Below are 25,951 nucleotides of genomic sequence, written 5' to 3'. Positions count from 1 at the left end.
CAGAAAGAAATTCATCTTGCATTAAGACATGCACTTAAGAGAGAGGTGAGACGAATCATCCTCTAAATTGTCCTGCTCTCTCCAGCTAAACACGATCAGGTCAGGCTCAGATACTGAATTTTAAACAGGGTATCATTAAATACGAAAATTCAAACAAATTTCAGCAGATCTATTTAAGTCAGAAGATTGACAAAAGAAGAATTATTAATGAGTAGCATTTAAACAATGCCATTGTGTACAAACACAGCTGACAATGGAGATGGAGGCTTTGGAAATGGATACTCGTGAATGAACAATTACTTTCATTTTTGGATCTGATTTCACTGGACTCAAATCAAAAAAAAAGCAGTTTTTCTGCTTAAACTAAGATCTGTTGGTATAGAAATGGTCTTAAAAGCAATAATGAAGATTGTTCTTATGTGGTCTCTTTGGGAAAGGTTTTTTATTCATTTTCTTAAGGGTAGATGTTACGAAAATAGAGAAGAATGTGAAAAAAATTGACACTCCTCCTCTCCTCAAACCAGAGTGTAGGTGGTGTTTGACAAGTGTTACCTTTTCTACCGCCTCTCGCACAACTCTCTCAGTTTCTCTTTTGTGATCAGCTTTCATCCTGTCCTTGAAATCATTAAAGATTTTGGTGTATTTGTCATGGCACATGTTCTGACACACTCCATCATTACTGGTCTGGGTGCTCCGATGCAGCATTTTTGGAGAAGAGGCACTTAACTTCTTGGTCTGAGTTGAGACTGAAACTTTTTCAATGGGCTGAGGCATTGTGGGAATTTCCTGGCTTGAACTTACTGCTTCAGTTTCAGGTTCTGGCTCCTACAGAGAAAGAACAAACTTGTAAATACGGGTATCAAAACAGAACAAGTTAACTTTCAGTTCTCCCAGGAGAAAAAAATGTTGCAGGACTAATGCCAGTGCAGCTAATGTGAAAGGTGTCTGTTGAAGATCTTTAGTGCTAATGGGATACGGGATCCCTGGGGAAAAATAGGATGACAGTGGGTAAGCATTTTGGTCAGGCTTTCCTCCAGAAGGAAGCACATGTATGGCCCATCAGTATGCCACACTCACCAGCCTCACTTCCCCAAAAGCATGACAAACATCAGAGGCTACGCTGAATCACAGCAGATCCCTTGGGATGACTAAAGTTTTGCTATAGACTTCCCCCCGTACCATTCTGCCTGAAGAGACTGTAGCTGTGTGGTCAAGGTGCCTGAATTGTTTTGGCAAACTCTGAGCTTACTCTGGCCCAACAGAGGCTTCATTGGAGTCTGTAATATTCCACTGATTTCATAGAACTGCTGCAAAGATTGATTAGTACTTCAAAGGTGCTTTGAAGATGAAAGGGTAATGAGCATCCAAGTCTTGCTTCCAATAGTACAGAATTAGACTTGTATGACCATAGAAGCTTTCTGCAATTACACAATTATCAAGAAAGAAGTCATAGTTACAGTAGTGTACTGTACTGAATTTAGCTGCCTATGTTATTACACTGTAACACCAATTGCTCCTGATCTTTAGAACAGATAGAAGTAATATCCCTGCAAAGTCATACTGACATTTGAAATGTCTGAAGACACAGATGAACATTATTTGGATTTTTTTAACTTAGATTTTTTTAAAGCTCATTCAACAGTGTTCAGAATAAGCCCACAGTCCTTGGACACCAGACTTGCTCAGAACCGGACTCTGTGCCTGGCTGTGTGATGAGGCACTGCTCACACCAACCAAAAGGCTGACTGTGCCTTTTGCAACCAATTAGTTTCTAATAGGTCACTGTGATTGACTTCTGGATCACTGATCAAATATGAGCAGAGCTAAGAAGGCAAATGTTAAGACATAAATTTATGAAGCAAATTACAGTATCTGCTTGACAGAAAATACAATAAAAATGGCAAGACATCCTAAACTGCAATTTCCCTATCTTGCACTCAAATATAGTTTGTGCCTCAGAGAGCACAACCTGTGTGTCACTGCCTCCATCAATGAAGGTGCCTCCTGCAGTATCATATACAATGGGAAGACAGGTGCTCAGGTATTAGGAGTGGCAATGTCTGTATTTCAGGAACCAGGGCCATCCCACATAACTGTGGTGATAAAATACCTGAACTGTCCTCTATAATGGAGTCCTAAGTTCTCTTCTGAGGCCTGCATGTATGTGCAACTTTCTCGTAAGTGTTCAAAATGCAGCAGAAACAAGGCCAGGAAAAAGTACTCAAAACTCAGGAAATACGAGATTTATGGCAGTCTCAGTAACTGCCCCCTTGTGTACAAGCATAATAATACAGTCCCTTGGTTACAGGATCATTCAGTGTGCAAGCTGGATAAACAAGGAAAGAAATTCCACGGACAAAGATGGATATGACATTTTATAAACATAATATACTTGATCGTGCAAAATACTTTTGATTTTCTGCTGTTTATAGACTTAATAACCAGTCTGAATTTGCCATTAAAAAAAAAATGTTGTAAGCTGTTAATTTATTCATGATACAGAATATTACCATGATGACACCAGTGGTTTGCATGTGGGAGGTGCAATTATGTTTGCTAGCAAGGAGGACCAAGCTATGGGGCTGGAACTTTCAAGATTAACACTGTAAACTCAGTAAAAGGTGACAGAACTTGAAGGAGTGCCTGTGAAAATTTCAGACTTTCTGTACTGTGCTATCTCTACAAAGATGGTAATTGAGGTTACTTACTTCTTTCTTGAGTTCCATACTCTGGTTACGTCGTCCTTTCTTTGCTCTTGGTTCCTGAGTAACCTTCAGCTATGAACATTAAGAAAAGCACACTGAATCAGTCAGAAAAACAGTTCATATAAGTTCATTGTAACATAACTGATGTACACTTTTACCTTTTTTTGTGATTATTTGCAATTATTTTATTTAGCAAATAGAAAGTTGAATACTGTTCTTAAATGAGAAGTACACACAATAAACTTTCCACATTATCACTGATGACTACAACTGCATAAAGGAATAAAATTAATGAACAAGTTCTAACATTCAATATCTATTTGCTAAAATGCACTTAATCATTCTTTTCTTAATTTTACATACCAGTTCAAACGTGTTTCTGGAATGTTCTCATATCAGTGACCATAATTAGACAGCACATGTTGTTGGAAGCCAGAAACCAGCAGTAATTATAAGGAGAATGTAAATATGTAAGGATGGTATGATTATCCAGACTTGCTATAATTGATTGTAACTGTATGTTTGGAGGGGTATGAAACTTCATGCTTAAGAATAAAAGCCAATCTCCAGCAAAAGAAACAAAGGTGAGATCTAAGTGGGTGGCATATTATCTTACAATGGGTTACAGAAAAGTTCTTATTCCTGTCTTTGAAGTATCCAGTACTAGCTAGTGTTAGAACAGGGTATTACTGATTACTACAGAGCACTGATTTTGATGGCCACTCTTACGTTTCTGTATCTGAGAAACCAGTGAAATGGATATAAGCATTAACCAAGTGCAGGATGAACAGCTGGGGTGGAGCAGAAAACATGCAAATGGACACTCCAAACCCTACGACTAAAACTTCTGAAAAACTGGGAAAATGCCACTGTTACCGTTCATCAATACTATTTGCAACCATTTTCCTGTTTCATCATACACTGTTGCATGACAACATACATCGCATTAAATAAAGGGGTTACAGTGGGTAAATAAGCAAATCAGGCTAAAAAAAATCTAAACCCACTTTGATAAGGAGCATTCCCTTAACACAACTTTATGAGCTTTAAGTTTTTAGCTACAAATTGATGATAGACCTGTTTGACAAAAGGGCAAAGGAAGAGGGTCAAAACACGCTGACTTTTATATACAGGCTTAGAGAGAGTATAGTTGTTTTAAATGAGGGAAGAAGATGTTGCCAGGGAAAAGACTGCCAAGAATACAGAGAAGCATCCTGCAAGCTATGAAAATCTTACTGCCAAGTCAGTAATAGCGAATATATAACACCCTCTTGGACAATGAATAACTAGCAAGGTTCAGCTGTGGTAAGGGAATTTCCATATGGCAGTGCAAAGTTTTGTATCTTGGCCCTTTGTGCTTTTCACCATTGTTAAAGCAATATATTTTTTTCTTGTTTTGCAGAATTATTTGCAATGACTTCAATAGGTTGCTTCTCAAGCATTAACATTTGCATCTAACTTTAGCTAGACTTGCTGAAAATGTCATGGTTGGTGTTACTCAGGGATCTGTAACAGTCCAAAGTGAACATAGTCCAGCTGTGTAAAGGCTGAACAGCTACAGCACTGTCTCTTGATGGAAGTCCAAGAAGGTGGTGTTGCAGTCTATCTGATATCCATGACATTTAACTTCAACATTCCTATTTAACTTTAGAAATCTCGGTTTGTCTTATCAAGGTGCTGTAGGTTATAAACATTTTGAAACTTTCCAGAGGTCATCCAAGAAACCGAGGAAAGAGGAAAACTCTGTATTCTTGCTATTACCAAACTACAAAATACAAGGGAAATTATCCTTTGAATCCTCTTCCTGTCACCACTGAGAAACAGAGCACAAGGCTAATTTAATAGAAGATTAATCAAAACCATGTCATCTTTGTACCCTTTAATAAATTGCCCTGATTGCTAAAACTGTGACAGCACTCACCTGCTCATTGCTGGTGGAAGAGATACTTGACTCTGCCTCCTCTTCCCCCTTATCCTCATTCTTTGATTTCCAGAATCTCCCCTCGCGAAGGAAACGCTGGTGCAGTTCCAGCTCATCACAGGCCTTCTTCCACCCCATACTGCGTTTCACGTGCAGCCGATGGATGTTAACTGTGATGTCTTGAATGTTTTCAGAGGGAATCCAGGCCCTTTTGAATACACAGTACAGACAGGTTTGGAAACATTACATACAGGTGACATGAGAAAATTACTTCAGAAGCAGTTTTACACAGTGGCCAATCGCTGACAATTCCTTTTTACCCATATTTTTTTTTGTATAATCAATATGAATGACAAAAAAAAAAAGAACTGCACTGCGTTATTATAAGCATTTGTTTGCTGTGGGCGCTACGGATGAAAGTCTCTTTCATTTCTGGGGAGCCATACTCTGCCCCCAGCACCAACAGCTGTCAGATCTCCTACCTGCTCTCTTGCTAAATGCTCTGAGTCAGACAGAAACATCTTTACTGACTGCTCATATGCTAACAGAATTTAGCCCTTGACCTCTTTTCTAAAACTGTCAAGGAATGTACCAAATTATCACCTTGAATAGAGACATTTTGTAGTTTGGGCCCCTGTCTATCAAGACTGAACATACGTGGGAACTCCTGCTCTTTGTGAATGACTTCACACCAGTGACTTGGTTCCAAAGGTACTTTGTCCTCTTAAATATTTTCAGAGAGTTCACACAGAGTTAGATGGACACCTCTTGACATTTTGAAAGGTTATACCAAGCAACACTGGACATAAAAGAAAAAGAGTCACTGCCATGTATATCTATATAACAGAGTAAATACTCAACAAATTAAATGTCTGTGGACATATTCTCAATTCTTGCTATTTAAATATCAGTGAAGTCAAAGAAACAATGCTAATTTACACCAACTAGGAACAGGGCCTTTCTTCCAAGTCCAGCACAGTAACTAAGTGATGGCACTCCAGTAAAATGTATTTTGCCTTTTCTATCAGCACATGTTAAAGAAGTTACAAGCACCTCATCTCACAAATGCATGGTACTTTGCTAAACAGTCTGAAGCTGTATGAACTTAATGCCAAAACTACTGAGATAAGCTGTATTTGGAAACATTCAACGTAAATCATACTGTGATTGAGACACAAATAAAGATCCTTTATCCACTTTATGCTATTAGAAAATCATGGTAGTTCATACGACAAATGGAAAGGTGTTACACATTCTGCAAGCTGCACTAAAACCAATTTAAATAAACAACCTCATAGAACTCTTGTTACTGAACTGCCTAGGCCTTTTTGGGATGCACCAAAATACACCACCTTCCCAACAGCCATGAATTACTTACAAATGCCTCCTCTCCTCACATCACAGGCATATAAATCAAACAGAAAAAAAAAAAAAAGTAGATCCACGCTAGTAACACTATAACCTTACCCAGCTGCTGAACAAACAACAGGAGATGGAAGTAAAAGCTGAGCTAAGAGTTAAGTTTGCAGTGTAAAGAGTTACTCTCTGAAACTGCAAACTGGCTCACAGTGGGAGCTCTGTTCTAGAAATGAGACAGAAAGATTTGTGATGTATATTGTATTACTAAAACACAAAATTGCAATGTGCCTGCTCAGAACAGAAAATAGAAGAGAGTCAATACTGCTGGAGGTAAGAGTATATTTCTGTCCAATTTTCGTCTTGGCCTGGATTAGCAGGCTGCTACTGATTTAACGGAGCAGTTGAAGTTCACTTGCTTGCTTTAATTAAAATGGTATTAAGTAACATCCCTATGGCAAATCTGGAAAGAGAATCTCAGAGCCATTTGGCAACTTTAGATGTGTTAGACTGAGCTTTAGATTTTCTGAAACAATTATGGCAGAGTATTCAGTCTTTCTAATGTTGGCAACTAGCAGAGCCAGGACTTACTACATGATAGATGAGATAAATTCTTTTGAGTATTGTTTGTAAAAAGCAGCACATGGAATTAATAAATTACCTTTGGTGGTGATGGCCAAAAAAGCGAACATCAACTTGATTGTCCTCTTTTTGCATGACTTTGGCTGGCCAAAACCCAAAGCCTTTCATTTTGGCCCAAACCAGCTCATGATTAGGTATCTGGAAAAAATGTTGTATTTATTATTGTATATGAAGTATTATATTGATATCTCCCACAAATATTTTGCTATAATACTATGCTAGTATTTTAAGAATATGGTTGCTGTTTATGTCTAGTGTTATTTTCATTTTTATCTTCTCACGGTGCATATTTCCCTGTTAAATGTATTACTTCGATCAAAGTAAAAAAAATACACTCTGAAAAGGGTGTAACTGTCTATTGAAAACAGAGATCTTACGCAGCCCCAACATTAAACTTGTCTTAATAGCTTCATCCAGGAGTAAAGTTTTATTTCTGTCAGCTCCTTATTTTCTTGTGAAACTGTTGTAACTGGCTGATAACCAAGTTTCATAACCTATATTGTTACAGCTTTGAAGTTCAATCAACATTTCACTTGTGTAAAATATCTAGGCTTACAGACTCTTAACCATGCTTTTGAAACAAGCCTACTTAAATGGAATAGTCAATGCATTAATGATACCAAAACTACAACCTTTTATACCAAAAAGCAAACAAATCAAAATCTGTGTCAGCAACATACACAAGGATAGCAGAACCAATTGTCAGGTCGCGCATTTGACAAATAGAAACAGTTCTTGCAAAGCTGCAGTTCATCCAGCTGAAAAACAAAAAAAAAAAGGTAAATAAGCCCCAAAAAATCCTTTTTATGCAACTTCAGTAGTATCCCTCTCTCTTATGTAGTAAAAGTTTTCAGCCCTGCTTGCTGATTTAGTTGAGCTTCTTCTGTCTGTGCAAACTAGAGGTGTGAAACTGAGGTGAGCTGGGTGAAAGACAAGCTGCACAAATGTTATTCATGTTTCAGAGAAATAAAGCAGTGGGAGGAGACCAATTCATGTCTTAATGATTTATTATATCTAAAATGCAAAAAATAGTTCTTTAAATTCATCAAATATTTAAAGTACATTCTGAAAGAAGTAATTTAACTCTAGAAATGGAGAAAGTGAGAGAGCTCCCCAGCTTTATTTTTTGGTCTCCTCTGAATGATGAGAAATGTTTCAATGCCAATAACAGAATTTGGTAGGAATCTCACCTCAGGTTCGATTCATATTAGCAAGTACAATTATTTCTAACACAACTATATATTACTAGATTATTTTCAAATCTAAGATTTGATTATTGGTATATTCCATATGATAGTCTAATTGGAAAAAAAAAAGAAAAAAAGAGGAATACTGAATCAGCTGTTAGAAAGTTAAGGGAAAATTTATAATAAACTTCAGAGCATTTTAACTTTTGCAATATGAATAACAATTTTCTTAGGTTCTGAAATGAAAAGTATTTTGTCTACATCTTGGTACTACTTACTTCATGACATGTGTCTTTGTAAAGCATCCTTGCTATATCAGCTTGTTCACTATCCGCTATAAATTAAAAATAAAGGGTATGAACAATCACAGTATGATCACAGTGCTCACAAAGATTTGCAGCTGTTATTGCTATGATTTTCATGCTATAATTGTCTGGCTTGAGAATACAAACCATAATTTAGTTACTTGGATAACCCTTCTATTTAAAATTTTGTAACAATCAGTTTTGTGTTTGTTTTCTGTTTCATATTTATATGCAGAAATACCATTGGGAGCTTTTAAATTCAACAATACAAGTACACATCTGAGAAGCAGCAGCAGGGACACAGGGCTGCTCTTAATAAGGATCCAATTTCTTTCTCTCCTAGCGTCTCAATGACACGCTGCAATTGTCCTAAAACATGGCTCTCTCACCACTTGAGAGTAACACAGGTACAATCACATAAGCATTTCTGCTCAGATTAATGCTTCACAGACTGTTTCCCTTTACACCTGTTTCTTTTCATATTAGTATATTCCCACCCCTTCCTACAATGACACTGCAGATCTTCTGATGCTGCAAATAGACTGGTTCCACTCTCCTCCCAGTTTTCCTGAATGTGGGCTGTGTCTGCAGGGAGGAACCACATCCTTCCTGAAATGATGGCATCTGTTACATCTGGCTATAGCTTCTGGATGCGGCGGAACTGTTTTTCCACTTCCAACCAGATTGTCCCATCAGCCACTTTTCACCTTCCCAGTAACTAACAGCTTCTCTAATGCCTGTATCTCCACACAATGCAGCAGCAGGATACCTCTAGTGTGGAGGTAGCTGTATTTTCTGTCACAATATGGCAGATATGGTCCACAAGTGAAAAACAGAACCACAGAATCACAGAATGGTTTGGGTTGGAAGGGACTTTAAAGATCACCCAGTTCCAACCCCTGCCACAGGCAGGGACATCTTCCACTAGACTACATTGCTCAAAGCCCCATCCAGCCCGGCCTTGAACACTGCCAGGAATGGGGCATCCACAACTCCTCGGGGCAACCTCTGCCCAGTGCCTCACCATCTTCATAGTGAAGAATTTCTTCCTAATATCCAATCTAAACTCACCGATGCATCTCATCAGGTCCCATGGGCTTGTGCACTTTCATGTTCCTTAGATGTTCTCATCTTTTCCTACAGTTCTTCATTCTCCCAGTCCCTGCCTTTGCCTTCTGCAACTTGGGCAGGGTGGGAGGAGCACTTGCAAATGAAGACCAAGGCAAAAAAGTACCTCAGTCTTCTCCATATCCCAGGTAACCAGGTCTCCTGTTTCCTTCCAGAAAGGGCCCACATTTTCCCTACTCTTCCTTTTATCACTGACATACCTACAGAAGCTTTACTTGTTGCCTCTGATGTCCCTGTCCAGATTTAATTCTATCAGACCTTCAGCTTTCCTAACCTGATTCTGGGTGGCTCAGACAATTTCTCAGTATTCCTCCCAGGCTACCTGTCCTTGCTTCCATCCTCTGTAGGCTTCCTTTTTGTGTTTGAGTTTGTCCTGGAGCCTCTTGTTCATCCACACAGGCCTCATGGAGTTTTTGCCTGATTTCCTCTTTGTTGAGATGCATCCGTCCTGAGCTCGGATGAGGTGATCCTTGCATATTAACCAGCTTTCTTGGGCCCCTCTTCCCTCCAGGGTTTTATCCCATGGTACTTTACCACGTAGAGCCTGAAGAGGCCAAGTCTGCTCTCCTTAAGTTCAGTGTAGCAAGCTTGCTGTGAGCCCTCATCACTGCCGTGAGGATCTTACTATAGTGTATCTATAGTGTGTCCATAGTACATATTTCTGCTGACACAGCACATAAGAGTTCAAACCTCTTTTTAGCTTAGAACAGTGTAAGTCTACTGGCAGAAATCTGCAGTATAAACAGACTTATGACTTAGGCTGCAGAAGAAACAGGATGGCAAAGGTGCAAATTCCCACTAACAGTTTTAGGCAGAGAGTATGAAAATAGTTGCGTAGTGAGTGGGCCAGAAAAGACCCTGCAAAGTCCTCTTGCAGCTTGCTTTGATTTTTAAGGGCCCTCAAATTACTTCATCCACACTTATCTAATACCAAATTCAATCCCCAACTTGTGAGTTTCCTACAGATAAAGAAGGATCAAATAAAGTAAGCAGTTAACGTAGTACTTTACCTCCATAGAAAATCACTGTGTTGTGTAGAAGCAGCTGAGCATCTGCTTTGAACTCCTCATAACTCCTGTACTTTCCTTCATTTACTTTCTACACAAAAGAAAACATAGGACTGTGAAGAAAACTGTTAAAGTCCTGTACCCATTTTTACGCAGAGAAGCTTTCACAGAAATCTGCATTATGCAACACAGATCAGACACTGCCTTTCCTGCACACAGAAGGAATACTTAGAACTCTGACATGGTTTGTTAGTACCTGAACATTGGCTGCATTGGTCCCTTTATGCAATAGCCAGAAGTAAAATAGATGCTCTAATACTTGACTAAGTTTATAAAGCAATTCTCTTGGTTGTAACATGGTGAACCTGGGCCAGCTTGACCATAAGGTGTGATTCAGAACTCTTCTTCAAACTAAAATACATTCCCTGAGGTGAAGGCTTTCATGCCTTAGAATACCAGCTAGTTTCAGAACAAGGCTGACTGCATTTATTCTTCACTTGACAGTCAGCGCTTTTTGTGATGAAAGCTGATTGTCTTAGTCCTTCGAACTCTTAACAAACTCCTAACAACTCCTAACTTATGCCTACATGGAATCATGCAGGTCATTTTCCTAGTATGTTCCTTCATCTGATAAGGAATGCAGCATTTTCAGTTGTGCTCTGTCAAGAACACCTATGAGAATTCCAATCATCAAACATAACATCATCAGCTTCTAGGATGCTATCACGGCCAAAAGACCTTCTTTGGAAGCAGGTGAAGGTGACACAGTGAAAGAAGGCCAGACCTATTTTCAGGCTCACCTAGTGTTGCCTGTACTTTAAGCCAGCCAGTACTGTTGGTCTCCAAAATTGTCAGTGATCCTACTCTTTATCCATGTGTTTCAATAACAGTAATAAAGCAAAGGCTTTTCACATCTGTGGTTTAGAGGGCAAGATGTACAACAGCACTACATAGTAATCCAGTTGCAGCAGTGAATAAAGATAAATACGCTGTTCATTTTGGTCATGTGTAGTTCACTTACATGAGTCATGATCAGACCTTTAGCTCAGAAAAAAAGGACAACATATTTACTAGTACTTTATTTTTGGAACAATTAATGCAAAACAGATGTTTTGAGTGAGTTTTGGGTTTCCATGATAAACAAAAGGATTGTTCTTTATGAATCATGTAGATGTTTATGAAGTCAACACCTACACAAGGGCATAATGACTAAAATGGGAACATGGTCATAAACATTGGGCCAGATATGCAAACATAGGCACTCAATACTGTATTCAGTGACTTAGATAAAGGCTACTTTTTCTTAAGATTTCAGCTGCCTACAGCTCCTCGCAAAACTGTAGTACAAAAGGAATTGAGGATACTCTGTTAGAAAATCAGGCACTGCTCAAAATGGTTTTACTTGGTTACTTATTTATGAGGAAAAGTGTGAAGTTTTAAGCTCCCGTATCCAATGCTGGATACAATACTGAAATACTGATCATAACGAGAATGAAACAGGACTAGTGCTTTAGTCCTTAAGGTTTATCTTCACTGTTAAAAGATACCATAAACATGTGAAAGTTACAAAGCAAGTCACTCTACCTCCTGTATAGTAGGAACGTCAACAGCTGAGTGCACCAGCCTTCTATACATTGGGTGTTTGTTGTCCTTCCCTTTCTTGTTTAGATCTATAGCCTGAAAGGACCATGAGACAGTGTAAGTTATTGCATTTAAATCTGCCTAGAACAAACAAACAAAAAAGATTAAAAAAAAAAATGCAATAGTTTGGAATATTTCAGGTGGGAAATACACAAGGCCGAACTGTGGATCCACAATATGACATGTGCCTAAAACCTAAAAAAATGTCAATTTCAGAGGATTCACAGGCCCATGGCATAAACTACTCCAGCCACAATGATACTAATCTGAGCAATGAGACCTGATAGTTATATGCTGAAATATACAAAAGGCCTATGACAGGAGAAATAAAATGACACCCTCTTGTAGCCCTCCGCCCTGCACAGCCACACATAACCAACTGTAACAAATCCTGTACAGGGCAACCCAACCTTCCATAAGCTTCCCTGTTTCAGACTCACCCGCTCCTTCATACGAGAGACTATGAATCGTAGGTATGTGCTCATCTCTTGTTTACTTGTGTTTTTCTTCTTGATACTCTGTCAAAGAAAAACAGTATCATATTATTATTTTAAACTTGACTATAAAATTCATCCAATAAAAATCTTCTTTGCATCACAACATTATTTGAAAAGGTAACTTTGAATCACATGTCACACAACCTTTTTAAAGAAAATCTTTTCTGGGAAATTAGTAACACTAACATGCCACAACTATATTTGTTGCTCTGAATTATGTCCGAGCTGAGGACTTCAGCTACATAAGAACTACAGGTTTTATTTCCAGTTGTATCCATATCACATTGTCGGAACCTCTCATGTAAAAGAAGCGTCTAATTAGAATAAAACAATAAAGAAAGGCATTTTAGGGATCAGTTTAAAATTTATTTGTCTTTTGATTAGCAAGACATTAACATATTCACTAAAATAAGAAATTCTTTTCAAAAGAATATCCTGTACCACCTACTAATTATGTGCTTACTAGGCAAAATAACACTGTCTAGGTGGAAGTCAAATAGGCTCTAGGCAGCAAAAACTCAGAGGACTTTTTAGGGCCTGAGAAACATAGCAGTTGTTGATTTTTTTTGTGGCTCTTCCTTAATGAAATCTAATCCAGATTCTGGAACACAAACTGCTTCTTTTTAGCATTTCAGGATCAAGAGTTCCACCCCTCCACCCCCACCCCCCTCCATTTTGGATCAGTATAGATACTTATCCCTACCCTTCAAAGTCAATCCAGGCTAGTGGAAAGCACTGCATACAGAAAATGTGCTGCTAAAGAGAGGGTGCCTCTCTGCAAATGCCTAGCATGCTCTTACAAACCAGCCTTTCCAGCTCCAGGTCACAGCACCTGTGCAGTTATGCATGGCCTTACAACAGCTACCTGAAAAGTGCTATCTCCTCCTTGCTCTTGCCTACAGTAGCTCTACAAAACAAAAGCAGAGTGAAACAACAGCATGGGTTTGAGTTTTAGCATCCTGAAGTGATTTCTAACTGCTGACATCTCTTGCAAAAACATTTACTCCTTCTCACACCTCTGAATGCACAGAGTGCAAAGCCGAGCTCTCCCCTTCTCATGCCTCACATCATGACCCGTATGCTGTGTGGACCAAACCGGCTTATCCTGCATCCTCAAATTTTGACAGTCTTTAGCGAGATCCACATAATTGTGCAGATGACTGTTGCTTAGCAAACACGAGAAAAAACAGGATCCATGTTCTAATAGGTAGCTAAAAGAGGTATGAGGCTTATGAATTACTAATCACTAGAAGAGTGCTATTTTTCACTGAATTACTTTATATATAACTCTGAACATATAGAGGGGTCAGACTCATTGAGTACAGAGCAACTACTTCTACATATTTACTCAGCAAAAGTGAATTAACATATTAGCACCTAGAAAAATGACAGAACTTGATTGTGTCTCATTTACTTATATTCCTCCTGCAAGCCAGTGAGGACAATAAAAATCAAAGGCTGGCCACTGTGCTACAGCAAGTGTGCAACCTGTACATCTCTCTTACTACCTCCTCCTTAAATCAAAACTGTAAACAGAACTACCAATAAAGCTGTTTATTTGATTGTTTAACGCCATGCACAGAATCATTACAAACTGTGCTGAAGTACCAGTTCAGTCATGAACCTATATAGATATTACAGTATGCATAACAACACTACAGCTTTTTCCAGACAGGACACTACCACTGCTGGGTAAAACTCACTGTTGTGGAAAGGGCCAGCACCAGGTCTTTCTAATACTTACAATGCCTGTAAATATTATTTTCATCATATTAATGGTTCCCTGACCTTCCTTCTAAATTCTGGAAGGAGTCATACTTTTACCCTGCACTGTATGTCTGAATCACCTTCTGTATATTCATGTTTTACATTGTCTGCTGTGAGAATGTGCATTCTGCTGGAATTCAGTTCACCCATTTAGTTTTGCATAAACCAACATTGCTGCTGCAAATTCAAACCCAAATTTGCATTAAATTATATGCATTACGAAACCCTGCTGTCATTTTAGGCACTGGAGTGCTAATGACGCAGCATTTTGAAAGACTGAAATTTATTAGGACACAATAAAACTCACTTGCACTGACACCTCTTTTTTTGACATGGTTCTCAATTTATCATCCTTTGAAAGTATTTCAGCATTCATGTGAACCATTTTTCATGCCCTACTGGGCAAGACAGTTTGTAAGAGACTGTGTTGAGATAGATGGTTTACAGTCCTATCCTTCAGATCACGAGAAAGGGTAGATAGCTGGCTTTGTATCGTTATTGACATCAGCAATTAATATCATCTTAAGCAGCAATGAAAATGATATAATTAACTTGACAATTCAGGCAAATTTGAATTTCTCCCCTTTTCCTTCAATTCCCTACACTGATTAATTTAAAGCAAAATTAGATTCCCAGGTTCATCTACTAAATATTGAAAGGTAATAAATTTGGGGAATTGGAGCCTATGAGCCAGCAAAAATGTCTTTTTATGGCAAGGTGGCTCACTCTTTGTAGAAAGCGAGTTATTATCCAACTGCTTCATTCACTTTTCAGCAAAGATTAGCCCTTTAGGAGGTACCACTCGCACATTCTTTGAAAGCCATAATGGAAAATGTGTAACTTTTTAATAAACCCCCCCTACTTTCTATTTTGAAGACTTATAGTGTCCTCAGAGAAGTCAACCTAGAGCCACTTAAAGCAAGAAAATAGGGGGTATGATTTACATAATATCTATATTGCTCTGACATAAGAAAATACACCTATTTTCAGGTCCCTTTTTAGCCAGAGTGATATATAAGCAAGTATAAATAAAAATTAGGTCTTTTAATCTCCTACTTTGGGGAAATAAAAACAATGATGGTGGCTTGTGAATCTACAGAAGTGCAAACATCCGCTGTTTATCTTTTCCCACAGTCAGATCTACTAACATACTCCAAGCCTTTAACTACAAGTTTCTTTCAAGGAGACGGCTAAGATTCAATCCAGCCCCAAAAGATTTTAAGGATCTTTATACTTGTAGATACCCTATCAGTGGGATGTATTATCCTAATATAAGATTGTACTAGGTCTGTCTGGGATTAAGTTAATTGTCTTCACAACAGCTCATATGGTGGTACGGCTCAGATTTGTGACCAAAACACTGTTGATAACACACTGATATTTTAGCTCTTCCTGAACAGTGTTTGCACAGTATCAAGGCCTTTGCTGTTTATCACTCTGCCTCCACAGTGAATAGACTGGGAGGTTTGCAAGAGGTTGGGAGGAGATACAACCTGGGAGATAACCTGAGCTAACCAAAGTGATATTCCATGCCATATGATGTCATGCTCAGCAACAGAAAGGGAGAAGAGAGGGTTTAAGAGGGTTATCCATCTTTTGCTTGGGAATTGGCTGGGCATCAGTCCAGCTATGGAGGGTGATGAGTGATTGCCTTTGAAGCATGTTTCGCTCTCTTTCTCTCTTTTTCCTTTTCTTAACTTATTAAACAATTTTTATCTTGACCCAGAAGTTATCTTGATTTTACTCTTCCTTCTCTCTTTCTCTGTCCCACTGGGAGTTGGGGAGAAGTGAGAGAGAGTCTGCGTTGTGCTTAGCTGCCTACCAGGGTTAACCTAAAACAAGGATGATACCTAAGTTACACTGTTTTGAGTATTTTTTTTTTTAGAGAAATCTGCAGCCTTTCTGCTTTGAACCAAGATAAATTGAAAGGCTTGGTCAGGCATATGCGTTTACATAGGGAATGTAGGAGAGAAGTAATAACCTTACAATAGCAATCCTCCTGTAGAAGATTAATGAGGCATGGTAGGTGGAAGGCCAAGGCTGCAACCTAACTCTTTGCTTGTGGGTGCAGGAAATACCTTATATATGCCTTCTTCTCTGCAGCACATCTATTTCCTAGAAGCTGGTTCCTGAAGGCTGGATTTACATTTCTGTTTATATTCCATATTCCAGATTAATAATACTCCTTAGCTGTTAAAGAGGGTAGCAATATATTGTATTGTGCAGGTGTGACTTATTTAGCAATTTGGACATGTTTATGGTGCAGGAATTCACTACAAGACTTTACGAACCACACAAGGTTAGCAGCAGCTAGGGACACTGCCAGGAAACACCCCATCCTTCAGTAGCACCTTTTACAATGGAAGTGACTATCCTTTGCACTCCAAGTTAGCATGTAGCTTTCAACTCCCAGGGTGACAATGGCCACCATGCTGCAGTTGCTGCAATCTTTCATTTGAAGAGAAAAAACCAGAGCAACTCTAAGAAATGTAAGGTGTTACAGCCAGCATTCTGTCTAGCTAGAAGCATTTCAATTAAGCTTTCTCCCTGTAAAAAAGCTTCTGTTTCCCTATAATCATCCATTAACAAATTTATTTTTTTTCCTCTCTCAACTGTCATGTGTAAACACATATCAAAGAGCTTCACTTCACTTAGTGATGGATTAGGTGAAGGCTGCTCAATGACAGATACATGTTTCTAGGGTACCAGTTCCATTTTCATAAGCAATTCAGGTTTCCAGTGGTATATCTGCAGAAGGGAACTATGTGCACGTCTAACATACATTCACCACTGCTGTTTAGAAACTCCTTGCTTTACCCACTGGTCCTTGGATTTTTTTAGGGCTTAAGTTTCCAGAGGAATTTGGTACTACATATGGAAAGCTTTACTGCTCTGATGCCCTCTGAAACTTCCAACCCTCAGGTCCTCAGGTTTCCTGTACCATTAAGAAAGGTATGCAGGCACACAGGATGTGTCTCAGAATAACCAGTGCACCGTATGCCTCAAGCAGCATACAGAAAACCATCTGCCTGAGCAGAATACGGCATATGACTTGCCTCTTTCAGGACCACGTAGAGTTAAAAACTAGACTTTACAAAGCATTAGGTGCTTTTGGAAAGGTTACAGCTAAATCCACAAACTGCTTTGTACTTGTATGGTGCATTAAGCACCTTCTGAATATGAAGCATCATATGCATTAAATACTCTTTTAAGTGCACAGAGAAAGTGTTAGGAGGCTCTAAGTTGAGGTTTCCCAGTTTTGTTATTGCTATGGACAAACTCCTTTACGCTTTTTAAATACACCCTATGCAGCGCCCAGTTCTGATGGCTCCCTGACTTATTCATGGGTGCATGCAGCTGAAAGGTGAACAGAAGTGACCTGCCAATGACTAACACCTCCTGAGGCATGCACTCTGCACACTGAGCCATGTGGTGCTAATATTAAGCCTATACTGGAACTTCTCTTCACCCACCAATCCGTGGCTACTATTTGTGAGATTGCGCCAAATCCTGTTTACAGAATATGTTTCATCATAAGGCTATCTAACTCCTACCAAAACACACCATAAGAAAAGTCAGTAAAGCTATGTTCTTTCTTTTCTGTATTCTACATTAACCATGCTGACAGCTAGTACCTAAAACCCGCCGATCTAAGCACTTGAGTTACTTCACTTAAGTAACCTTCATCTTTTTGTGCTTCTAACTTTCTACTGTTTGTCATTCTCACTTGTCAAATTATGTCTAAAGTTGATTGTGAACTGCATGATGGTGTATTTCTATGTACTCTATGAAATGCTTAGTACAAGCACCAGAACTCAGAAATAGCCTATTTATAGAATACTGAGCAGCACAGCATTTAATATCTTAAGTTCTATAGTTTACTTTACTCTCTTATTTATAAAAATCAGAAGTATTGGAATACCCACTATGATAGGTAAATTGGTTATAATTTCTTTAAAAGTACATGCATGAAAGATCAATCTCTGATCAGATGATTGCAAAAACTTTAGGAGTCAAGTGAAACCATACGGATAATGCTTTCTTTTTGTTTCACAAATTAAAACCTACTCTTCTGGGACAAACAATACGTCACCATGCATAAATTTGCCTTTCTATAAAATTATTTTAAAATCTGATTTTTTTTTTCAAGGAGAAATATTATTTACTCCTACATGTGATCAATATTTTCCTATTCAGACTTTTATATATATCTATTCCTTGCCCCCCCAAATACTAGCATTTTTGCAGTACTTTCTGTAGTCTTTAGGTGCTAAATTAACAGCTGGAGAAAATTAATTTCCTCCTTTTATCTAACCAAAGAGTAGCAACAAATGTACAAGTCTCCTACATAGATTGAGTTGACTAACCCTATCTTGAACGGACCATTCCAGTAGTGGGGAATGTAACCTCTAAGTTAATTCAATATTGAGTCTCTCTCTTGTGACCTGTCTACCAGGAATTTTGCTGATAATCCCAATTTATTTCACTTAAGACAATGATTAGTCAGCAGCCAGGGAAAATTTTCAATCACTGCAATGTGGTTTGAATTGAACTTTGTTTGACTCTTGACTCCTGCTGAGAATTATGGGTACAAAATATACAGATTGGTACCATCAAGTAGAAAAAAAAAAAAAAGGCAGGAACTGGACACTCTTACTTATGGATTCAGTGGAGAAAAACCACCAGCAGGGAGGCAGAGTTCAGAGCAAGGTTTGCAAGGGACTGTTATAAACATTAAGGGAGCAAAAATATTTTAAAGTTATTAACAAATCCTTGGCAATGTCCTTTATAAAATGTTTCTGAGTAGTCAAGTGTGCAAGATAAAGCTGCACAGGTTGATTGAACTAGTACAACCAGCAATTGCGAAATGAATAATCCAAAGGCTTGCTGACCTTGGCAGCATTACAGAAAGCAATCTTTACATAAGAATGATGTGGTCCTGCATTATTTCTCCCAATATATTAGGTTTCAAACATACCTTAACTTCACCTTTGCAAAGAACTTTGAAATCCCTAGGTGAAAAGTGCTATGTCCATTTTCAAGAATAAAGTATGAAAATATATGCATCTCTTTGTCCTAGCTATTACTTTTCTTGAACATACACATTTGCTGCTGATAATGCAAAGTAAATCCTATTACCCTTATGCTAGATAGTTAAGCTCTGTTACATCCTCTGGACATCAGCCACGGCTCTTCAAATTACCATAGTTTTGTTGAATATAGGCCTCTCTTGCTTTTAAAATTAAATTAGAGCAGTCCTTTCCTAAGAAGATGGGGAGAAAGTAGTGGAAGAATACCGAAGCCTGACACAAGGATATTAACTCCCATGCTTCCTTTACTTCCAGGGTCTGTGAAAGCATTAGTCCAAGTTTTCAGAATTAGGGCTTGAAGTGATTTGGATTAATTACAAAGAAAATAAAAGCTTCTAGTACAGTGCAAAAAGGATGCCATGGCATTCAAGGTGCCATTATTCACAAAACCAGGCTGATCATCATCTGAGGCACTGAGCAAGCCAAAGATCTTTGGGGCTCGAAGTATTTAAGAGCCCCTCCTTTCCCCCTCTCCCCCCCCCAAATTTCTCCTTAGTCTTTCTGCAACAAAAACGGGAAGACAGACACAGTGCACATGGTCTGAGTTTCACAGGATTTTTACCAAGGTAAACATTTGTTTAATATGTCCTTGCCATTGTTATTGTCAAGGATTTTAAGGCTCCAAGATGAAAGTCAAAACTGTTCTCAAAGCTGACCATCCTATGTATCTGTGCATATTTCATGCAATTATACAGCATTTCTGCTCTGACCATAGCTATGTTATAAGAGATTTTACAAGCCGCCTCATGTACAAGGTGGCTAAAACCATTTGCATTCACTACTCTGATCAGGTGTCATCGAAAATTACTGGTAGACTGTATCCAGTTTACCTAATTTTAACTATTTATAACAATCAATAATACTTATTATAAAAGCCAACAATTATTAAAGAGATTTATTTAAAATCTGAAACCAATTCCCCTGTATATGGTCATTCTTTATTCTCAACAGTGGCGATATTGAGTAGCTAAATTAAATGCTGATAATTCAATATGGAGAGATATAGTACCTGAACTTATTGTGCATGTTCTTCTCGTACATGTCCTTATTCTTGACTGGTTTGTTTCCTGCCACTACTTCTTTCTCATTCCTTTACACTTTCTTGGGCAAGTTCGATTTTCTTGCTAGTTCCCTAAACCCTGAGAACTCCCAATCTTAGGCAACAGAATTTTTACAATCAGTTCTAAGGTAACATCAGTTAGAAAGTGCTGTTTTGAAACAAAACAATCTATTTGTTTTCAAAAACCACTATTCTGTACTATGAAGTGCCTGAACCCTTACATTCCTTGCAGCACAGATCATCTGAAGGTCGGCCTGCTGCTCTACATCTAGACCAAAGCTTTTAGCAAGGGAATTTCTTCATCTAGCAATCCAAAGTAGAGTGCAACCGGCAGTTTTACACCATTCTATACCAATAATTTGATCCTAAACACTCATATGTATTATTCCCTCCATTTAAGGAAGCCTAGGAATGTGCTCCACTAGGGGAGGTGATGCGGAGATGACAACCGTAAAGAGAAGTACCTGGCTGATTCAAGGCCAGGTACCAGGAAGCATCATCCTGACTAGAATGTTTAGTCTTCTAATGACATGTAGGCAACATACCTGATCATTCTTCAAAACTATGGATAAAAAATACTCTTTGCTGTCTCCCTACCATACTCATCAGAATAACAATTTTAAAGAAAAAGCAATATAGATAGGTTGCTATGACTGAAATCCATATTAGCCTTTTTGGCACCAAGAGAATCCACAAATGTAAACCAGAAGCAGGATTTCACCCCATATTTTTTTTATACTGCCCTTATCAGTAACAAGACTGTGGCTTTGTAATGTAAAATATAATTCCAATAAAATATTAAAAATGCATTCATCAAAATACAAAAAAGTTACATTATGATTCATTAAAATGATGTTAAGTAAAGACAGTAGCATCTTATACAGCAATTTGCTTACTCATGTTGAAGATTTCACAATATACTGCATTCACACGTGGCATACAGACGTACACACATTCCCACACAGTATACTGTGTGTTCAAATGTATTAGTAAAACTTGCTGGAGTCTTCAAAAATGACCATCTGCTACATGAACCATATTTTGGTATCTCTGTATAGATGCTCTAGTTATGTACCATCATTTCAATATTCAGTTCTTTATCCATTGACCTGGCCAGACCATCTGGATACCTTAATGAATCTATTAACGAATATCAATCCTCTAAGCAGCACATGAAATCTCGTAGGTACTCACCCTGCAAACTGGGCACTGCCAGTGACTACTGCTGTCTCTAAGCCTGAACTCATCAGACAAACACTTGGAATGATACACACGAAAACACAGGTCACATATCAACACCTCTCCAGGCAAATGGCATTCAAAACAATACCAGTCATGATTTTCTGTCTCCCAGTCCTACAAAAAATACAAAATATTTTGGTATGACATTTTGTCAAAATCTGCAGGAACTAAGAACAAAATTGATATGTCTTGAAATCCAGCAGCAATTAGACATTATAAACATTTTAAGAAGTGTATAATGTTTAAAAAACAGGGGAAAACCTACATGCTTAAAGATCTTCATCAATTTAATACACACTAACTCCAACAGAATAAGAATGCCAAGTTTTACTTTTTTCAAGTGTCTGATTGGTAACAATTTAAAATATGAGGTCTGTCCACAATGAAAAGCGGGTTTGTTTTCTACCTTCATGTAAAACACTACTTGTTCTCTCTGTATTAGACTACAAACAAAAGTTTGCGCACCTCAACAGACCATACCTATTTCCTGGGACTATTTCCTCTTGTTTTGATTGTTACATTATATTTTCAACTGTAATTTTCTCAAGGGTGGTCCCTTCCAGTCTTTACTCTCTTAAAACTGACAACCTATCAGCATCAAAATATTGAGTTACAAGAAATAAATGAAATCATGAACCTACTACTGCAAGAAATGCTTCTGCTAAGCAATCCCAATGCAATTAAAAAAAAATAGAAAATGTTTCACTTGCAGTGCCCAATAGCACAAGGCTTATTCCTGAAATATTCTACAGAGGATAAAGGATATGGTTCTGCTGATGCACAGATGTCTTTAATACACTCTTCCCTGAAAATTCAGCCCCAATGCCAAATTCTGACCTTTGAAACATGTGCACAAGCTTTGCTGAAGTAAATGAGAGCAGCATGAGTATAATTTAGAGGCTGATTTTGCTCTAGAAATCTAGCGCACTAAAACCAAGCAGAATTGCCAGTGGCCATCGTTCAATCTTTATGTTTGTTATCTGAAATGCAACACTTTTCCCTATACTTAGAAGGCAAAATAGCTGTCATATCTCAGATAAAACTCCCAATACCTTTTCATGTCAAGTGCCACTTTTCAATGGGTTCAGATCTCTGAAAAAAATTACTCTTATTCTTCAATAAATTATTTTGATAAAAATCTGATGAAGCTATTTTTAACATGATATTGTAAAAGTGGAGTTAGCAATTCCCACCAGCTGCCAGAACTGGCATTTGTCTGATTCTCATTTTCCCATGCCTGGGAACTACGGTCATGCATGTCCTTGTGTGAGAGGCCTCCTTAATGGAGCAGCGTAAGACGTGCTACACAAAAGTGGCACTTCCAGTCCCTTCTGCTAAAGAGCAGCTGTGTTGCGTATATAGTTCATCTGACCAGAGATTTAGGGAGAGCCACAACCGAGCTTGCCTACACTAAAGTTTATACACCATGAATGTTGCACTGCTGGGGCAGTACGTTTAGGTGAAAAAAAAACCAAACAAAAACCAAAACCCAAATAACCTTTAACCAATGATTTCTGAACTCAGAACTTTGCCCTCCTTTGTTGTTCAGAGTAACAGTGTAACTTGACTCTTCTATCGTTTCTCCTCATTTAATTTTACTTGCCAATTCTGTGTATCTCAGACAAAAATAATAATACCATAAAATTTGGCTATAAAGAACACATTTTTGCTCCACAAAGTCTTTCCCCTTCATTCCCTTTCACTACAAAATCCAGTGACAGTGAACTTTGGCAGTCCTTTCATTACAATATTTCAGAAACAACTAAAGATACTGCATTGTTGATGTACTTGATTTGCTTCTAGACTGAAAAAAAATCAGAATAAAGTATTGCTTTATGTTTCTCTCATATTAACTGTAATACATCTTCTTTGTGAAACAAACAAACAAACAAACAATCAGATGGTAATAAAGGGCCAATTAAGCAAGAAAAAGAATCAGTTTTGAGTAAAGATCTGCCCAAATAAAAATCAAACTGAGAGGACCCCAGTAGGTCCCAGCTACTGACAGAATCAGGATTCCAGTATTCTTAATTTTTATTCATAGTAGTTTCTTATTGGTATATTCCAGATATTCCATTGTTAGGAAATATGCTGGCAAAGAGATGCAGAATTTCATAAACAGACGGAAATATATTTGCTGGCAAGAAAAATCATATAGTCAAGCCAGAAACCATGACATTAAATAAAACACCAGAAGAAGCTTCCTTCAGTATTCACACTGTAAAGTTTTGAAAACATCATTATTTCTAAATATTATCACCCAGATTTTTAACAGAAAAGATTTTTAGTTTAATGCAGTATATTTAGTGCATAAGTATATAGAAAACATTTATTTGTGCAACAGAATTGAAAAGTTAAAATAAAGGCAATAAAAAAGGTACATAGTCCTTGTGAACAACTGCCCTTTTGAATTCAAGAGCAAGGTCAGAGGCATTAATTTTGCTCCAACAGTAATGAAATGCTATTATTTCTCTCAGTTTACATAAGTTTGAACGAGAGGAGAATGTGCTCCCAACACATTTCTTTTTCGTGCAGGAGATCAGATTCATTTAAACAGCTCAGACTCTTGACTGTCAGTGCTCGGGATAGGACAGGTCAAACTCTCCACCAGCTGCACACACGGTGAAGTCTGCATTTACAGAATACACCACCAGGTGTCATCAGCCACTCCGAAAATGACTGATTAAAGGGCAACCATTGTAACAACATCTTGAACTGTAACATGTGAGTAACCACTTCCAGCCCCCAAGAGAGAGAAAAAAATCATCAAACTACATACATACATAATGCAGACTAAACTCAGAATTGGAAGTGATATGGATGATGGTGGTGGTTAATATAGTAAACTAAGCTATCCTAATGGAAGACAGAAACGTAATAGAAAATATGACAGAGTTCAAAACCACATAGTGCAAAAATTGTTCACCTTGTTTTTTGCTGCTGTCTGGGAAAAAGGCTGCATACCGTAGGCCTTTCAAAATAAAAACAAAACAAACTTTGTATCTATACTGTAAGCCATCCGATTATCAGGATATACACAAGGCTAGAAAGAATTCATGCACAGTGACCATGAAATCAATTGTTACTTCTAACATCTGGTTGCATACATATCCTCCTGCATTTCTGGAAAGCTAACTAATGCTTTCACCACAATTTTTTTCTTTAAAATATCCCATGTACTTATATCATTAAAAGAACCCAACACCCACCTTCTTCCCCATATACACACCCACCAGTAGGCCAACGTAAAAATCAAAAAGAATATTAATTATTGTTAATTAATGCATTCTCTTTGATACATAAACCTTCTCTGAGCATCTAAAAAAGATCCCTGTAACATAATTTACTGCATAGGGAGCAGCCCCACTAAAATGAAAGCAACACCGTCTTTGCTGCATATTACCAAAGATTAAGCTACCACTTTACCAGTAATACAGTCCTTATTAGTGTATAAAAGGTGCTACATTTTCCCGGGGCCATGCAGAATGGAGGAAGTCCACCACGGGGACTCAGTTTGCCAATACCCTTATTTCCTGATGCAGGGTGGGGAAAGCCTCTTGGGTCACTGTGCTAGCAGACAAAGGGAATCCTCTGCCGGCAGCACCTGGCTGCCCAAGTTCAGCAGTTCAGCGGTACCCAGTGACTGGCCACAGCCCCCAAGATGGAGTAGATTTGGCAGCAGTGCTGCATAGCTCAGATGTAACGGGATGCCTTGCCCCTTCATTCTACTCAGCTGCCCATTGCATTTGTAGATACATGCATCAGCAGGGCAGCAAATGTCTGTTTGGGGGATTGTATTTAATAGCCAAAGAGCTCTGCTCAGTTAAGCAGAGTGGGATCTTGCAATGATATAGGTCAACTGTGGTCACCTGTTCTTTATATTCAAATCAGTCACACATTATATCATAAAGGTCACTTTGCACTGACATGAACAGTTGAGATTTCTCAGCAACATGAATGAAACAATGCAGCAATTTTAAAAATAAATCTTAATTTATGACCGACACGTAAGCTTACTTTTTTTGATTTGTCTAAAGTGGGTTGTCTTAAAGCAAATACATAAATTTATTCTGAAAGTACAGAAAAATAACATGGGACAGAAAATGTCAGGCTATCCAGAACATTTGACAATTTAAATACAGATAAACCCAACAGAAAGGAATGAATCACCATGTCGTAGCCTTTACTGTAGAATAAAATATATAGTTGTTGTCAAGGAAAGAATAATTTTAGTGCATAAAGAAAATGCCCATTATAATGCAAATGTACATGGAAAAGAAATGCTTACTCATTAGTAATGGAGATTTACTTAGCTGTAATTGAAATAGGGAATCTGTATGTTGGAGAACGTGACATCCTGCTGTACAATTACCATACCATTAAGTAGGAGATGTGAAGCACAT

General features: G+C 38.1%; 1 protein-coding gene across 6 annotated transcripts in view; it reads right to left on the bottom strand.

The window, feature by feature from the left end:
• Positions 1 to 25,951, bottom strand: part of ZMYND11 (zinc finger MYND-type containing 11) — a 111,306-nt gene that overhangs the window by 7,113 nt on the left and 78,242 nt on the right. For 3 of the 6 annotated variants that reach the window (XM_062621514.1, XM_062621511.1, XM_062621512.1), the window contains 11 exons: positions 24,475 to 24,519; positions 21,501 to 21,662; positions 12,333 to 12,410; positions 11,836 to 11,928; positions 10,255 to 10,342; positions 8,090 to 8,145; positions 7,305 to 7,382; positions 6,644 to 6,762; positions 4,627 to 4,834; positions 2,709 to 2,777; positions 553 to 825 (listed from right to left, as the gene is read on the bottom strand). In XM_062621514.1, the coding sequence (XP_062477498.1) occupies positions 553 to 825; positions 2,709 to 2,777; positions 4,627 to 4,834; positions 6,644 to 6,762; positions 7,305 to 7,382; positions 8,090 to 8,145; positions 10,255 to 10,342; positions 11,836 to 11,928; positions 12,333 to 12,410; positions 21,501 to 21,662; positions 24,475 to 24,519 (1,269 nt within the window). The remainder of the gene's footprint in view (positions 1 to 552; positions 826 to 2,708; positions 2,778 to 4,626; positions 4,835 to 6,643; positions 6,763 to 7,304; positions 7,383 to 8,089; positions 8,146 to 10,254; positions 10,343 to 11,835; positions 11,929 to 12,332; positions 12,411 to 21,500; positions 21,663 to 24,474; positions 24,520 to 25,951) is intronic. The other 3 variants (XM_062621515.1, XM_062621513.1, XM_062621517.1) reach the window with 3 other exon arrangements.

This window comes from Pezoporus occidentalis, unplaced genomic scaffold, assembly GCF_034315485.1.
Source record: "Pezoporus occidentalis ecotype Australia unplaced genomic scaffold, CSIRO_AGI_Poc_V1 ctg23, whole genome shotgun sequence".
In the NCBI taxonomy this organism is placed as follows: Eukaryota; Metazoa; Chordata; class Aves; order Psittaciformes; family Psittacidae; genus Pezoporus; species Pezoporus occidentalis.
This window is presented reverse-complemented; position numbering and strand designations above follow the sequence as displayed.